Source organism: Osmerus mordax, chromosome 28 (genome assembly GCF_038355195.1).
Source record: "Osmerus mordax isolate fOsmMor3 chromosome 28, fOsmMor3.pri, whole genome shotgun sequence".
Taxonomy (NCBI): Eukaryota; Metazoa; Chordata; class Actinopteri; order Osmeriformes; family Osmeridae; genus Osmerus; species Osmerus mordax.
The window spans coordinates 688,702-705,508 of record NC_090077.1 but is presented as its reverse complement, the minus strand read 5'-3'; the positions used below and the strand labels follow the sequence as shown (position 1 = coordinate 705,508).

Genomic DNA, 16,807 nt, shown 5'->3' with positions numbered 1-16,807 from the left:
CCAAAAGGTTTATGATGGATAAGCCAAGATGGATACTGCCATATATATATACAGTATATATATACGTATATATATGTATAGACAGAGATGTATGTACAGTGATTATAGCATTCATAATTGCACTATGCCTCAATAAAATGTAAATTACAGGCTTATATTTAAGGGCATTGTTACAAAATATATATATATACTCAAAAGAAATAAGGAGGGGCCAGAGGCAATCAGACAACAGGGCTTACTTTGGTACAAATTGACTCCGCCCCCTCGTGGGGGAACAGGCCAGTTATCAACTAGAACAGTCAGATAGCCGGGCTGTGATTGGACAATCAAAAGACACAGCTGGAATGTGACTGGACAGTCTGTAGGTATGGGGCAGGGCCATGATTGAACAGTCCAAGCACTCTGATTGGCTGTGGTATAGCTCAGTCCAAGAATCAAGAAGAGACTATGATCGCCTCCCCCTTGCCACACAACTGTAATCTGATTGGCCCATCAGTGGTCAGGTGATTCAGGACAAAACAAAAAGAGCTCTTTCGCCTGAAGATGTTTACTTCTTCCCAGCCCAAGGAATGTCATATACTGATCAACATCACTACAAACTGTTTTATATTGTTTATACATTCCCGACCCAGACCTGTGTAGCAGCGCCCTCACTGTCACCATGTGCACAGCTGTGCCACTATCAGTCTGGCACTAGGACCCAGCTGGTTTGGCAATGAGAGGCGGGCTCTCAGCCCAGCCAGGTTTGGCATTGAACTGAGAAAACCAGAAGAGAACCTTAACCTGTTCAATACTCAAGACCAGGGGTCTCCCACCTTGCTACTGGAGAGATACCTGGTACTACTTGCCTTCAAGCCCAGAGAGGTAAGAACACAAAATCTCAAGTGCTCTGTTTCACTTTGAAGCAGGAAACTTTACAACGCCTGGCCTCAACCACTCTCCAGCAGCCTGCGCCCTCTGGCCCGCTCCCCAAACACCTTCTCTTAAATAGACGTTTACTGGCGACCCCCTGGAGAGCTGGGTCAGCCACAGCAAATAAATTAGTATTACGCAACCATTCTGTGTTTCTTTGAGTGTTTTTTTTTTTTTTTTTTCATTGATTAGAATGTCCCCCCCCCTCCCCTCCCGGACTAGACCAGGTTGTACCCCCCCTCCCCCTCCCCTCCCGGACTAGACCAGGTTGTACTCTTTCAGGTTGAGCTGCAGGATGGTGTCCTTGACGGCGGCGAACACGAAGCGGATGTTCTCGGTGTCCGTGGCGCAGGTGAAGTGGGAGTAGATGATCTTGTCGCTGTCGGGGTTCAGGTCCACGAACATCTTCAGGATGAACTCCCTGCCAGCTTGGGCGTCTCGCTGGGGGCCTGGGGGGGGGGGTGGGGTTAGTCTCTCTTTCTCTACTCCTCTCTCTCGCTCTCTGTCACACACATTAACAAAGAAGTGTTTGTACTCGAATATAGGTCTGCTAAGGGTCCAACAATACTACAACCTTCATACCCCATCCACACACTCACTGTGTCTCTTTCTCACTCAGACACACACACTGTCTCTCTCTCACTCAGACACACACACACTCTCTCTCTCTCCCTCTCTCTCTCACTCACTCTCACTCACTCACTCACTCACTCACTCACTCACTCAGACACCCTCTCTCTCTCTCACACACACACACTGTGTCTCTCTCTGTCAGTCACACACACACACAGTTGGTTCCCAGTGTGTGTGAGGCGAGGGTGGCTTCTCACCGTCGTACTCAGGGAAGTAATCCACCAGGTGGGAGTACATGATCTTCTCCTCCAGGAGGTCCTTCTTGTTGAGGAACAGGATCACAGACGAGTTCTGGAACCAGGGGTAGGTGATTATCGTCCTGAACAGGGCCTTGCTCTCCTCCATCCGGTTCTGAGAGAGAGAGAGAGAGAGAGAGAGAGAGAGAGAGAGAGAGAGAGAGGAATAGAGAAAGAAAGAGCAGAGACAGAGAGGAATAAAGAAACAGAGGAACAGAAAGAGAGAGAGAAGCTCAGTTAATTAAGTTTGACTGTACCACTCATTGACGGCACATTTTAATAAACGTTTGAAGTACCGAGGGGAGAGGCAGGATGTTGTGCAGCTGGGTGGAATATTTCCCAGTGTAACCACACACAAACACACACACACACACAGAAAAAAGATGCCAACCAGAGGAACAGGGTAGTCTAGTCTATCAGATGTTGTCACTTAACATCCATCTGACTGGTCTCTTACAGAGAGTGTGTGTGAGCGTGTGTGTGTGTGAGTCAGCCACTTCTCTTCACAGAAACAGGCGGTGGAAAACCCCACAGTGCATGCTGGGAAACGTGTACACACAGATGGCGTGTCTCCTCAGAAGTGGCACTCGTATCGAGCTGTATTCAAAACAGCTGGTCATTTACAACTGCTTTCCAAGGGAAAGAGCCGGCGGGGCCAACAGGCGAGGAGGTCGAAGGCTGATTTCCATTGTTTTCAATCAGGACGCGCCTTTCACCTTCAGACTAACACAACAATGTTACCTCACCTTTGAATGGGCTCTCACGGACACGTGCACGTGTGCGCACACACACACTCACTCTAGGCGTCTTCAGGTAGACTATGCTACTCCCTAAGGTGTGTAGGGGTTCATGTGTGATCCTTTTAGATGTGTGTGATGGGAGTGTGTGTATGTATATGTGTGTAAGTGTGTGTTACCTCTGTTAGGCTTTGTGTGTATGTGTGTGTGTGTGGTTGAGTGTTCGTGTGTGTGTGTGTGTATGTATGTAGATGTGTGTGTGTGTTACCTCGTTGTCAGACTCCACCAGGACCTGGTCGTACTCGCTGAGGGCCACCAGGAACATGATGGAGGTGACGTTCTCGAAGCAGTGGATCCACTTCCTCCTCTCCGACCTCTGACCCCCCACGTCCACCATCCTGCCAGGAAACACACAGGAATTACGTTAAAGACCAGCAGCCAATCACACATCGGGTTTCACGGTGTCTTTGTGTTAAGATTGGTACATCCACATTGTATTGTGGACATTGGACCAGTATTATTGTTTTATTTAATAAGAATGTACTTATTCATTTATGATTTGTTCTGTATGGCTATAGTTCCAGTCAGTCGTATCATGTGTGTTTTCTAAACCAGCCAACAGACAGGCTGTTCCACAGTACCTGAATAGCAACAATTACAACGGCTCCACCTGCTGGCATGTTTACCTCACTGCAACCAGGAAGTAGAGTTGGACACAGCAACTTAGTGAGTGAAGCCAGACTAGCCACTCCTACGGCCTGTATTCACTCCTTAAAGTCACTTCTCCCCCCATCCTCTCCCCCCTCAATCCTCTCTCCCCCCATCCTCTCGCCCCTCAATCCTCTCTCCCCCCATCCTCTCCCCCCTCAATCCTCTCTCCCCCCATCCTCTCGCCCGTCAATCCTCTCTCCCCCCATCCTCTCCCCCCTCAATCCTCTCTCCCCCCATCCTCTCGCCCCTCAATCCTCTCTCCCCCCATCCTCTCTCCCCCCATCCTCTCCCCCCCTCAATCCTCTCCCCCCATCCTCTCTCCCTAGATCTACCCCAGGGCCCCAGCCCAGGTGTTGATCTAGGATGTGTGTTCCGTCCATGCCGACAGCCTCACCTGAAGATGACACTCTGCAGGTCGAAGGGGTACTCGATGATGCCGGTGGTGGGCACTCGGACCCTGAGGACATCCTGCTGGGTGGGCAGGTAGGAGGGCAGCGCGATGCGGTCCAGAGCGTTCAGGTAACTGCAGAACGAGAGACACGCCTGACTGCAAATCATACTTTAAAAAAGAAATCTCAATAAAGAGTTCTCAGTTCTCCCTCCCCGCAGAGGGTTCTGCCAAAGGGTTTGCCCTTTTAGAACCTGCAATTTGTGAGGAAGCGTTTACTATTTGGTGGAGTCGGACAGCTGGTACTCTCTCCTGCGGTCGTACGCCTCCTGGACTCCCGGGTCGTTCCACAGGCTCTTGATGGCGTCTATGTACGGGTTCTCAAACATGCTGATCTTCTCTACGTCCACATCCCGCACTATGCTGGCGTTCGCCTGCAGGAGCAGAGAGGTGGGAATCATGAGAGAAACACACACGCACGCACATACACACACCATGCATACGCACACACACACGCACACACACACACCGCCAGTACTGTACTCAAAGACAGACGTCTACAGAATACACCCACTTCTCTTTCCACAGTCAGACCAGCTCTGTCACACAGAACAACTAAAGAATTGTCTCAAGTTCTCTATTCAGAGCAGAACTGGAAAACCGTGGAATTGTTCGACAACAAAAAAGCAAGATACGAGTGTTCAACCTTTAAACAAAGTTAAACATTCGCGGCTACCCCCTAAAGGAAGTTTCTAAAGCGGGCGTGAACCAGGTTAAGGTACCACAGGGACGTGTATTCCACTAAAGTCTGTGTTCTATATCTCAGAGCCCGGGGAAACGCAGGGGACCCCAGGAGGAACCGACAAGTAGAACCCGACTCCTGACGGACCCTGTCGTACTTAAAAAAAGAGAAATTATAACCACACGTCCCAGATCGAATTAGAATTCCTCAGAGTCACATGGTCGACGCAACCTCATTAGCGCTCGGCCATCTCCGTGGAGACCAGGGAGATGACACCGGTAGAGTCTGGCCCACTATTCAAATTTATTTCCTGAAACTTTATTTAACCGGATAAGACCCCTGGAGGTTAACGTGTGTTTGGCAAGGATGGAAGACACCTGTAGCGGCTCTGTGTGTGTGGGTGGGGGGGGGTTGGCGGGAATGCTCACAGCTGTGTCCGTGCTGAGGTGCTGTTAAATGCTAATGCTAGTTAAATGTGCTAAAAGGGATATTACACTGGATGGATCGAGATACTTTTAATGAAGTTATTTTTCTTATAAGAGGTTTCTTCCAGAAATAAGCACTCCATCCTATTATTTCTCTTTTGCTCCCTCTCCCCACTCCCCCCCCACCCTCTCTCTTGCACGCACGCACGCACACTCACACACTTTCTCAACTGATACAAGAGGACGATCGCGACATACTGACACAGGAAGAGTCAAAAACAGACAGGAAGTGATTCTGGGCAGCTGCTCTGTGAAAGATAGAGATGTCCTTACACACACATACACTTTCCTTCTTTTCTCTCGGAAACGCACACACACACACACACAGACACAAACACGCACCTTGTTGTGCTCGTATTTGTATGGGATGTAGAGGGTCTCTGTGGCTCGGATCATGGCCTGCATGGCTGTGAAGATGTTCTGGTAGACCAGCTTGGTGAAGCCTCTCTTGTCCTCGTCCGTGTAGCCCGATCCGTGGATGATCCTCATCTGCTTGATGAAGGTGCTCTTCCCACTCTCCCCCGTACCTGGGGGGAGGAGAGGAAGGGAGGGAGGGATGGGGAGATGGAGGGGGAGGAGAGGGGAGTCACGGTCTGACTCTCGTGGCGTTTCAGGGCTCACGCTGTCTGGTCAGAGACCGACGTCTCAGTTTTAATGGCTACCAGAACTATTTGGGTGCTGACACACCAGTCTGTGTGGACCTGGGGTGTTCTAGGCTGAAGAACTACCCCCCCCCCTCCCCCCCCCCCAGAACACAAAACCTCTCCAGTATCACAAAACTCTGGGAGGTTCTAGAACAGGACACAGACAGAACCGGGATCGGCTCCAGAAACAACTCGTCAGCCTTTTCCCATCCTACCATGCAGACTCTTTAGACTGCAGGCTCTAGTCCATAGTGCCCAGTCTCGTTTCCCCAGCCCGGGGTTCACCGGGATGGACTAGGTAGAGCCAGACTGAGAAGAATGAAGAGGCAGATCCGGTGTGTTTACATAGAGATGGCGGTGATGTATTACCAAATCCATCTGCAGCAAAGGGCCTGGCAGGGCAGAGGGAGTCGAAGTATGATAGCATCGTCATCATTCTAATCGGGGCTTCGCTCATTTTCGGTGCAGAGGTGATGAGGTAATGTGTGTGTGTGTTTATGCACTGGCCATCCAAAGCTTGCTGAGTCACTACTGCGCTAGGATGAAGGGTGTGTGAAGGATGTGCGTGTGTGTGTGTGTAGCAGGGTCACGGTCCGGGTCTGGTGTCTCTTCAGGACTAGAGCCAGACCTGCCAGCTCAGTCTGATCCAGAGACGTTCTCTCCCTCTCCTCTCATCCATCAACCTTTTGTATTGCTTTTTTCCCCTTCTCCGCTCTCCCCATCTCCCAGCTAGAACATGTGTGTGTGTATGTGTGTGTGTGTGTGTGTGTGTGTGTACGTCAGTGTGTGGGGGGGCAGATGCTTCTGTCTGTTTGCTGTATATTGTTTTACACAATGGCAAACATTGATAGCTAGAGCGGCCGTGACCAGCAGATTATATAGTGTGCTGTGAGTGCCTGGCTAGGGGGGCAGTCCAGTGCTTACAAGCTGACTTACTGCAAATTATACCATTTTAGATGACACAATCACTTCCCCTTGGTGGGTAACATAGACCCCCAATCCCGCCCCCGCCCCCTCCCTACACCAGAGTCCCTATTTACATGTATTCATTTAGCAGACACTTTTATCCAAAGCGATTTATATGAAAGAGCTTTACAAAAAGTGATTTTGTTTTACTCTTTGACCTCTGAACAGTGTAGTTTTCTTCCTTCTACATTCCAACTCCAACTGTGCTCAGAGTGAAACTGTGCTGTGTGCTCCTCAGGGGAGACAAAGCAATTAGAGAGTTGGAGAGTCTTAATCAGGCTGTTTGTAGGTTAATGGGACTATATGGAACAGATCTCTCCCCCAGTGCACTCATCCACTGTTAATGGAAGTGGTACATGGACCACACACACTGACACACACACACACACACACATTTGCATATACTTGGATTTGCTTTGATTATGCAGTAGTTCCTAAAGTGGTTTGGAGTTAACCATTATTTGATCCACAACAGAACAGCCAATAAGGAGGAAACCAGGGACAGAACAGCCAATAAGGAGGAAACCAGGGACAGAACAGCCAATAAGGAGGACCAGGGGAAGAGAAACCCTAGCGCCTGGCTGAGGGCTGTCGGGCAGAAGGACAGACCTCCACCAGACCTCTGGACCTCCGCTAGAGCCAGACTGGACCAGCACTGGCCCTACAGCCAGCCCTGGATCAGACACGAGAGAGATTAGGGAGTAGATATGATTAGAGTGGCAGGGAAGGCAGGACTATAGAGTTACATACAGAGGCCGAGGCAGAGTTAGAGAGAGCAAAATAGAGAGAGAGAGAGATAGAGAGCAGGAAAGGCCATTACATTTCCTACCTTGTGGCAGTTTCAGTTTCTCGTCTCAGGAGAACCACGTGAGGTTCTAGTGAGGTTCTAGTGAGGTTCTAGTGAGGTTCTAGTGACGTCTCACAAGCAGGCTGAGAGGGCTGACAGCTCCTAACCCCACGACGACATGCAGGGTCTCCAGTAACAAGCGGTCAAGCTGACCTGTCACCTCACTGAGGTGACAGTGACGTGGAGCACCCTGAGGTTCTCTGGCCACAGCCAGACCGAAGGCTGAGCGGTGAGAATGAGCGTGTGTGTGTGTGTGTACGAAGGGGTGTGTGTGTGCAGTCTAAAGGCCATGTCTGATCCCAGGGGAACTTGTAAGACCTGATGTGTTACTGTGCGAGCGCTGGTTGTGTTTGGGTCAAGGGACAACACAGCAACAGGGAGAAGTTTGCCATAGTGGCAACAAGGGTGGTGTTCATCGAATGCTTTACCCATAGAAGCATGAGGAAAAGAAACTGCTGTCCAATGTGATGCTAGTTTATACACCTATTTAAAACCCACTTATACCCAATTCCAATACAGCACACAGTATGATAAGTGGACTACTATATTATGGTGCTGTTGGGTGGGGGTCGGTTAGGAATTTCCCCTCCAGGGCTGTGTTTCTGTCATGGCTGGTCAGGTAAATTCCACCAAACAGGTAAATAACCACCTAGCTCCGGACCTCTGCACCGTGATTGCTACCAATAAAACGGCTAGACTTTAACCTTGTTTGTAAGCAGCGGATTGCCTGGGCTGAGACGTGGGAGCCTTAACACTACTGGGTAGGTTCATATACGCCTACAACTACATATTTCTAACCTGGTAATAAACCTAGAATAATTTACACACTCCATACTGAAATATGAGGGTACTTTGCCCCGTCAACAATAGTTTTATCTACGCCTTCAGACATTCAAATCAGAGAGCTATATGAAAAAAAAGTCTGCCACATTTCAATTCCTCGAGGAATGTGTGTGTGGCGTCCAGAGTTAGAGGCTGCATCGCATAAGTATCACTGTCCTACAAGTGGAATTTTGGCTAGGGCATCATCGCTGGCTCTTCTGTACCTGCCTACCTCTCTCACTTACACTCTCTCACTTCCACTCTCTTACCGAGAAGTAACAGCTTCAGTTCCCGGCGAGCGTCCCTCTTATCCCGGCGGAGCTGCCTTTCGATTTCGTCGTTGATCCGTCTGGCTTCCTTCGCCTCTTCACTGAGGCAACACGCCATTATGGACTCCAGGGTCATTCTTTTAAAACACGTTTTGGGTTTCTATTTAGTCCAATATTCCAGTTTCAACAAATGGTGAAGGAATAAGAATTATTAAATCACGCCCTCATTCAGAGGCACGCAAAATAGAGGCGTTGTAGTTGGCTAAATGGGGGGAAAGGAAACTGTATTGGAGAAATTATTACCCCCTCCCCCCCGTTATGGTAGTCTGTCAGCAAATAGTCGCTCAAGCCGGAGTTTACTGAAAAGCTGTATAAAGAATCCTGATTGAGATAATCAGCTTCTCCTTCGTAATATCAACAGATCATTTTAAGACATAACCTCCGAAGTCTTCAGTGTGGTCTTATTAGACCTTATTTGCTCGGTCAGACGCCCTACCTTCTTTACAAGATGATCTTAGTCTCGATTGGTAGTTTAGGTTATATAATATCCGATGTATCATCCGTTGGCGAACTCAAATATATAATACATAAACAGACTAATACGCTTTCTTCCCAATAGCTCGACTCCCGGGCGTGGTAAGGCAGAATATGGCGGACTTTCACTCCAATCCGCTAGGCTGGAATACAGTTATCTCTAGTGGTTAGAAAACCAAGAAAGCCATTCACCCTTTCCAGGTGGGCTTCGGTAGATTTCAGTAAGCACCATCCGCATGTCCTTAAAAATACGTGAACATTGACAATACAGTCCAGGTTTTCTGATGATTGAAAGATGGACAAAAGTGGTTTGCAGTCTGTCTCTTCTTTCCCTCAATTCTCTTTATGCATTTTTATTACTGAGACCATCTAGGCTGCTGTTGGCCGGGTGACGTACGTCGGACAGCGGCGGGGGGAGTGTCTGCGAGACAACGCCACAGAAGTACACTCAACCTGTGGAATAAAAAGATAGTAACGAGTTCATTCAGAAAAAAAGATGTTCATTGTATTACACAACATCAACCGTTTTGGCTGAAAATAGACATTCGGTTGCTTCACACATGTAACAGTCTTTCCTGCCATTAAGGCCTTATATCTATGTTAGAAATGCCAATTCTGTCAAACTACACACAGCTATTGAAAAATATAAAGCTACAAGCTGGCCATAGCAGTTATGCTATAGTAATGCTATTGTTATTTCCCTATAGGGCACACAGTTATTATGTATCCTAATTCAAAATTTAAAAGAAATCTGTTGCAGTACTCCTAACCCATTTACAGCGGAAAATCTTCAGATAAAATGCATCCATGCAACAATAACGTTAAACCTGTTCTATGCCTCAGTTAAGTTGAGAGTAGGTTTGTCAAAATGTTTGATCAAAAGCTCATCTTTATTCTGTGGAATTAAAAACATGGGAAACATCAAATGGGGGGGTTTTAGATACCTTTTAAAACCTGGCAACCACCATGTGCGCTACTCGCTCCGCTCCACAGCGGCCAGTGTGTGTACGCGGTACAGAATCAAAGTGGCGTCGGGTGGGCGGTTAAGAAACCAAGGAAACTACAATGCTAGGACATCCATCGGTATCGAGCTATCCAGATTACTAGAGGATGGTCACTACCCTTTAATACATCGTTTGTAATAAAAGAGGTAAGACAAATGCGAAAAATGTATTTTAGTGATTGCTCTATCAGAGTCTATGAATTGCCGACAGCAAGCAAACTAGTTTGAGTGGATTGGCTTGGTGCTAGCACTAACTTGGCGTCAGTAGTCTAGCTCCAAGTGTCTGTGTAGCTAGTTACACACAAGCTACATTGACAAGTTATCAAGTTCGCAACCTTACTGGTACATCACTCTAATCACTGTACTCAACGCTGATGTGGCTTACTCTAGCAAGCTAGCTACTGTAGTATTAGAAAACAAGCAAGTCTAGCTAGCTTGCTAGCTACCAACACAACAACAGTCGGGGCAAGCACAGAAGATGATGGCTTGATGGAAATCAAACCAAAGTTACGTACTAAGGGAACAAACTATTAATACGAATGATCAGCAATAAGAATCAGCTCGAGCGTCTCAACGTCTTTCTCTTTATCAGTGGTGCTTATGGAAGTGACGTGTGTCTTGTCCTACATGTTGCCTGGATAAGAAGGTTCCAAGATGCTGGACGCTGCCCAGATTCGGAAAAGAGGTGGCCAAGACTTCGGGGCATACTACGACTACGCCTGCGCCATGCAGGATCTGGCCCCGTCCCGTGCCGTCAAGGCCCACTTAAGCCAGGGAATACTGGACATCAATGGGGACCGCCTCAAACTTACAGACTGGCCGCCCGTCTTTAGCACGCTCGCAATCAACAGACATTTGCAGAAAATTTCTATCAGCAGTTCTTTCCAGATTGGGCCTGCGGTGGGGGAGACTGGTAAGGAGAGAGAGATCATAAGAAAGCAGTTCAAGGCTTTTCAGTTGCCTGGTTTTGGAATAAATCTCCCCACCCCCATATCTTATATATTGTCTCTCTTTATCTCCCCACCCTTCTCTCTCTCCCACCTCCATCTCTCCCCCCCCTCCTCTCTCTCCCTCTCTCTCTATATATATATATCTCGCCTCCCTCTCTCTCCTCCCTCTCTGAATTCAGACAGTAGGTACTGGTACACTTCCAGAAGGAGGATTCCAGCCATCCACTCCAAGGAGTTGACCTTTAAACTGTGTAAGGCTCTCAGAGATTGTCTGAGTGTCTCTCCTAACCTCAAGACTCTCCAGCTCCACGGCCTGCCACTTAGAGAGAGAGACCTCATTACCCTGACCAAGGTCAGAAGATAAGATGGCAATATTCCTCCTTCCCTCTCCTCCTCTCTCTCTCCCTCAGACCACAGCCCCCATTAGTCCTTTGGAGCTCCTTTTTGTCAACCTCAACCCTTCCGACTATCTTATACCTCCCTCTTTCTCTCTCTCCCTCCCTCAGATCTCAACCCCCATCTCTCTTACACCTCCCTCCCTCTAGCCTCAGAGAACATTTCTAATACAGCTCTCCCTGCTTCCCTCCCGCCGTCTCTCCAGGGCTTGGCCGCAAGTGTCTCTGTGGAGCATGTGTCCTTGGCACACTGTCCAATAAGGGACAAGGGATTAGAAGGTAAGAGGTCTTGACGGTGGAGTGCACCCTCGCTGTGATTAAACACAGCGTTTCCGGTGAATGTTACTGATTGGTTTGGCTTTCTCCTGCGCAGCCATCTGTCAGAGTGTGAAGTACTCTGCCTCTGTGAGGACAGTGGACTTCACAAACTGTGACCTCACTTGGAGGGGGGCCGAGCACATGGCCAGCATCGTCAAGGTAACACGGCCACTCCATCTCCAGCCACCTCATCATTGACCTCATTATGGATTTGGCCTCATCGTGAACCTTGAATCTCCTTCAGGATCAGTGAAGGGGATTTAATTGAAGCTCTGTGGGTCTATTAATCTCACTGTTTGGGATTCGACTCCCAGCTGACTCTGTGAACTCTGGCTCCCTCAAGTGACGAAGGCGTAGTATCACAGTTGGGAATTGGAAAAAGGAAGTGCTTTAACTTTCAAACATTTTACAAAGGCATCATCGTCCTCCTTCCCCCCCCCCCCCCCCCCCTCCTCCCTCCTCACCTTCCTCCTCCTCCCCTCCCACCCGGTAGCACCAGGCGACCCAGCGGCACGGTGCGGCGTGGGTGGAGTCTCTGCGTTACCGGAAACCGGAGTTCGAGGGCATGGGCGGCTTGCGGCGCCTCACTCTCAACTGCAACACGTTGATCGGAGACCGCGGGGCGACCGCCCTTGCACAGGAACTGTCAGAGGACCTCTGGGTCAAAGGTCAGAGGTCACAGAGGGCAAACACTTCCTGTAGCACTTGTGATGTGACTTTCTGCATTGTACTATGCGCTATTGTGGTTGCTGTTATTGTTGCACAATAGAGATATTTTTGTTCACTGTTCCTGGTCGCAGAGATGTGGTCGCGTTGCGCTGTGCTTAGTAAAATAACACTTTTTCCTTGACCACTGAAATACTGTCAGAGCTACATCACACATGAATGGTGGCTTGTCTGTCTCCCCCAGCTCTGGACTTGCAGAAGTGTGGGCTGTCCAGCGACGGAGCCAGGAAGCTGCTGGAGGCTCTGAAGACCAACGCCACCCTCTGCGTGCTGGACATCAGGAGTAACCCCCTAGTGGGTGAGGAGCCAGAGAGCACACAGGACAGACTGTCTCTGCATGGCTGATCCCTGGTCAGAGAGCACACAGGACAGACTGGCTCTGCATGGCTGATCCCTGGTCAGAGAGCACACAGGACAGACTGGCTCTGCATGGCTGATCCCTGGTCAGAGAGCACACAGGACAGACTGTCTCTGCATGGCTGATCCCTGGTCAGAGAGCACACAGGACAGACTGGCTCTGCATGGCTGATCCCTGGTCAGAGAGCACACAGGACAGACTGGCTCTGCATGGCTGCTGCCTGCTGCATCACAAATCATGCTGACCATGCCTAGGGGCGAGCAGCACCAATATAATAGAGAACAGGATTAATTCTACGTCTTTTGTTATTCATTGTTTTTGACTAGATATCTTATGTAATAGTACCTCTCTGTCTTACTTTGTTCTCAGACAAAGTCTTGGTGAAGACTGCCATAGAGAAAGTTCTCATGAACTGTGATGGACAGTCTGCTGAGGTAGGACTGTGCCTCTAGTCTGCCAATCCGGGCATCAAACTAAATGGTGTGTGTGCTTACTTGATTGTGTGTGTGTGTGTAATGTACAGTGTGCGGAGATGGCAAAAGTACAAACATCCATCACTCATGTAGAAGTACAGATATTTATTTCACACACACACAGTGAAAGGAGAGGACTTTTTTCGAAAACCTTTTCCCCCAAAATATGTTTTCATCTACAGAGTAGATGAAAGCAGAGTATAGTAGATGCCAGACAAATCTACTTATGTACAGTAGCAAAGTATTTGTACTTTGCTACGTCCCAACTCTGACAGTGTGTGAAGCAGCTGTGTGTTCACAGTGTGTGTTCTGTGGTGTTGTAGTTCTCCTGGATCAAGCCCCCAGCCATGAAAGAGCCCCACAAACCCTCTACCACCAAGAGAAGAATACTGGTCAACACCCACAGAGGGAAAGCCACATTTAGAATAGGTACTTTCTTCTGGAAACTTCTCATCTTAATTGTATATTTTTATTTTAAATTGTATGTATATTAAGATTGATCGGTCAACTCTCTCTCTTTTCTGGACTGTAATTTCTCTGATTTAGCTATCTAACACATTTCCACGCACTGATGATCCCAAGCTTTCCTCTCTCTTTTTCTCTTGCCTTTTCTCTCTCTTTCTGACCCTGCACTTTCCAGAGGTTTGGAGATGTGGTGAGAGAGCTTCTGTCACAGTCCCTCTCTGCCCCCAGACCTGAGTTAATCCCTTAGCTCTTATCTATTAGACACCCAGTTCAACCTTACTGGGTGAAGTAAATCAAGGGCACCCTATGTGTTTTGACTGCACAACAGGATGTATGAGGATGTTTGTTTTGGTAGACCCAGATCGCTCCCTGGCTTGGCCTAGAGCAGTGATGTAGCTGGGATGGCTGACTGTTAATCTCCACCTAACCATGTGAGGGAGCCTCTGGTTTCCTGTCAGAGGTTGTTGACCAAATATGGTCGTGTCTCCCAGTTCGGCGCAGGGCATCCTTGACAGGTCGAAGGAGTCCAGCTGTGGCCCCGCCCACCCGCCCACAGCCCCGCCCCTCCAAGTGTATTCCGTGGCGTGCGGCAGCGCGCGCCGACCGTGACAGGTGAGCGAAGGGGCAACTCTGTCAATGAAACGAAAGACGATGGAAATACCACAAAATGAAAGTAATACCGTGAAACATGGTTAGCGTCGTAAAAGGTTATAAGCTGAGAAGCGGTTCCGTTAACGGGGGTGAGTTAACGTCGGTCTGCTCTTGTCTCTGCAGAGGTCTTCCCCCAGGCATCGCTGGATCCAAGCAGATCTACCAGGTAAAACTCTCTCCTCCACCTGGATATGAAGACCAAGTAAAACCCCAAACATTTATGCAAAGATCAATCGATCAATGTATTATTTATCGAGCACTGTTAAAAACAACTTCCGTTGACCAATGTGCTGCACATTAAAACATGAATTACCATCAAGTACATCCAGACAGGCACAAAGTCACACACGAAACCAAAACGGAACATATATAGTATAGAACATATATAGTAAACCATCACATCACAAATTGGAGGCCAGATGAGGACAAGAACAGACGGGTCACTATCGGCTCTCTGCTGCAGGCGGCCGGTACCGTCCATGTCAACATGGAGGCCGACTCGGAGGAGGAAGAGGAGGATGACGAGGAGGAGACTGGGAGTCCATCTGGACTGAGTCTCCAGGAGAGGATCACAGTCAGGCAGTACAGACTCATCCAGGTGAGAATCCCTTTCAAGAAACACTTTGGTTGAAACCAAACATCACAAAAGTGAGTTGTGCCTCCGTTTGGATATAACTCATACAGACCCCCTGCTGTAGTGAATGAGATTGAGGCCCCTGTGTGTCATGGCTGGGCTGTGACGCAGTACCTGTACCTGTCCTGCAGGGGGAGCTAGAGGAGATTCGTCTCAGGCTAGCAGAGGAGCGCCGGGCCAGAGTGAGAACAGAGACCAGACTTATGGAGGTACAAAAGACTGCTAGAAATACTATGTTGTGTGTGTATAGGCATGAATTAGTGCATAATAACTCTTTTCACGTGTGTTTGTATTCAGTATGAGCTGGAGAATTGCAGGCTTCGCAGACTCAACTTCTCCCTGTCAGAGGCGGTCAAGGCCCCGCCCATCGCTGCCTCCAGTATTCTGGAAGATGAGGAGGTTCTGGAAAGCATTGAGAGTTCCTTCAACAAGTTCCATGGATTCCTGGATCTCCTAAAGGATGCTGGGTAAGCCTTGTGATTGGCTGGGAGGACGCCAGAGGCCTAAATTCTCAACCTGGTTCAGAAGTAAATATAATCCTATTCCTGATGATCTCATTTCTATCTCCCTTCTTTTCTTCTTCAGATTGGGCCAACTGGCCTCCATGGCTGGCATCGACCAATCAGACTTTGGCCCTGTGGGGAGACCCCAGCTGTCCTCTACGGTTGGACAAGGCCTGAGTAAAGGTGTTGGGTCAGGGGACACAGACGAGACTCAGAAGGGTGACGGTGTTCCCTCGGTAGGTACAGCCAGTATGTGTACAGAGGTTTGTTTGTGGATGGTTTTACAGCCACATTCAGATGAAAGACACCAGGTTTCTCTCTCTCTCTCTCTCTCTCTCTCTCTCTCTCTCTCTCTCTCTCTCTCTCTCTCTCTCTCCAGGAAAGAGCTGTGCCCCGTCCCTCACCTAGACGCCTTGCCCGTGAGCCTCCAGCCACTCCCAGGGAGTTCTTGCCAGAGCAAAGCCCACAGGAAGTGCCTCTCGACCTGGCTAGTGGTCCTACAGGGGCTCCCTGTGTAGAGGAGTCTGGTGGAGAGTTGGACTTGAGGGCTCCGTCCCCTAAACAAATTGGGGATCTCCAGGTGGCAGGGTCAGAGCACAGTATCCAAAGCAACAGCTCTCATGGAAACGGTTCCCATGGCAAGAATTCTCATGGTTCCAACGGCAAAGTGTCCCAGGGTAGAATCTCCCAGTCTCGCCACGGTAACGGTAACGGCTCCAACCGCAGCCAGGGCTCCCAGAGCAACGGTTCCCATGGTTACAGCCTCAACTACAGCAACGGCTCCAACGCCTACAGCTCTGTCCGCGGCAACAGCCACCGTAGCAACAGTTCCCACGGTGACATGTCTGCGAGGTCCAGCCTCAGTGAGTTGAGCGAGAGGGCGGAGTCTGTGGTGTCAGAGGGTTCGGTCAGGGCCGAGGGTGGAGGAGGTGGAGGGCAGGGGGGGGAGGAGGTGGGGGAACTGTACTCAGGGGTGTGGAACTTCGGAGCGGGTCAGATTGTTTGGTAGTTTGACAGGGGTGTCAGATAGGCTGCAACCAATCAGCTGTGAGGCCCACTTGAGCTGGAAACTGAACACTACTGCTGTTTTGATGTTTTAATGTTGATTTTATGTTCATCAATGCAGAGGCCAAATTCCTGTATGGCTGTTAATATTGGTTTTGAAATGTGATTTTAGCCTTTTGTTTAATGAGTTGTTACTTTTTTTAATCTCTCCTATTTTGGGCTTTTAGTCGCCCACACTTTTTATAATATGAGTGAATATTTGTTCCTGTTCCTTCTGTTGAATCAACATCTTTTTACAATAAATATTGTGGGAAAAAAGGTTGTTGTGGTCTGATTATGTTTATTATTGTTTTGTCTGTGTAGCCTATCTTACTGGAAAACATTACACAGCCAGCCTTGA

General features: G+C 48.8%; 2 protein-coding genes across 3 annotated transcripts; one reads left to right on the top strand and one right to left on the bottom strand.

The window, feature by feature from the left end:
* Positions 1-1,170: 1,170 nt before the first annotated feature.
* On the bottom strand, positions 1,171-8,638 carry LOC136937888 (guanine nucleotide-binding protein G(q) subunit alpha). The gene is made up of 7 exons (XM_067231021.1): positions 8,393-8,638; positions 5,187-5,371; positions 3,897-4,051; positions 3,624-3,752; positions 2,787-2,916; positions 1,743-1,896; positions 1,171-1,361 (listed from the first exon to the last, which is right to left on the bottom strand). Exons 1-7 carry the CDS (start codon positions 8,526-8,528, stop codon positions 1,171-1,173), a joined length of 1,080 nt encoding a protein of 359 aa, XP_067087122.1. The 5' UTR covers positions 8,529-8,638.
* Positions 8,639-9,958: 1,320 nt separating this feature from the next.
* cep78 (centrosomal protein 78) lies at positions 9,959-16,712 on the top strand. 2 transcript variants are annotated; one of them, XM_067231278.1, is made up of 16 exons: positions 9,959-10,076; positions 10,576-10,842; positions 11,059-11,231; positions 11,481-11,553; positions 11,648-11,751; positions 12,086-12,260; positions 12,503-12,616; positions 13,046-13,110; positions 13,473-13,578; positions 14,106-14,226; positions 14,389-14,431; positions 14,729-14,863; positions 15,031-15,108; positions 15,197-15,366; positions 15,485-15,638; positions 15,782-16,712. In XM_067231278.1, the coding sequence occupies exons 2-16, from the start codon at positions 10,584-10,586 to the stop codon at positions 16,409-16,411; spliced, it is 2,400 nt and encodes a 799-aa protein (XP_067087379.1). In that variant the 5' UTR covers positions 9,959-10,076; positions 10,576-10,583; the 3' UTR covers positions 16,412-16,712. The 2 variants fall into 2 exon arrangements, with proteins under 2 accessions (XP_067087379.1, XP_067087378.1); XM_067231277.1 differs by having other exon boundaries at positions 9,972-10,076; positions 10,573-10,842.
* The last annotated feature ends 95 nt before the right edge of the window (positions 16,713-16,807 follow it).

Coding starts and splice junctions, on each gene's coding strand:
- LOC136937888 (XM_067231021.1), bottom strand. CDS start 8,528: ATGACCCTGGAGTCCATAATGGCGTGTTGCCTCAGTGAAGAGGCGAAG. Junction 3,753..3,896: donor CTGTCCGACTCCACCAAATA/GTAAACGCTTCC, acceptor CTCGTTCTGCAG/TTACCTGAACGCTCTGGACC. Junction 1,362..1,742: donor TTACTTCCCTGAGTACGACG/GTGAGAAGCCAC, acceptor CCCCCCCCCCAG/GCCCCCAGCGAGACGCCCAA.
- cep78 (XM_067231278.1), top strand. CDS start 10,584: ATGCTGGACGCTGCCCAGATTCGGAAAAGAGGTGGCCAAGACTTCGGG. Junction 12,261..12,502: donor AGAGGACCTCTGGGTCAAAG/GTCAGAGGTCAC, acceptor TGTCTCCCCCAG/CTCTGGACTTGCAGAAGTGT. Junction 15,109..15,196: donor CAGAGACCAGACTTATGGAG/GTACAAAAGACT, acceptor GTTTGTATTCAG/TATGAGCTGGAGAATTGCAG.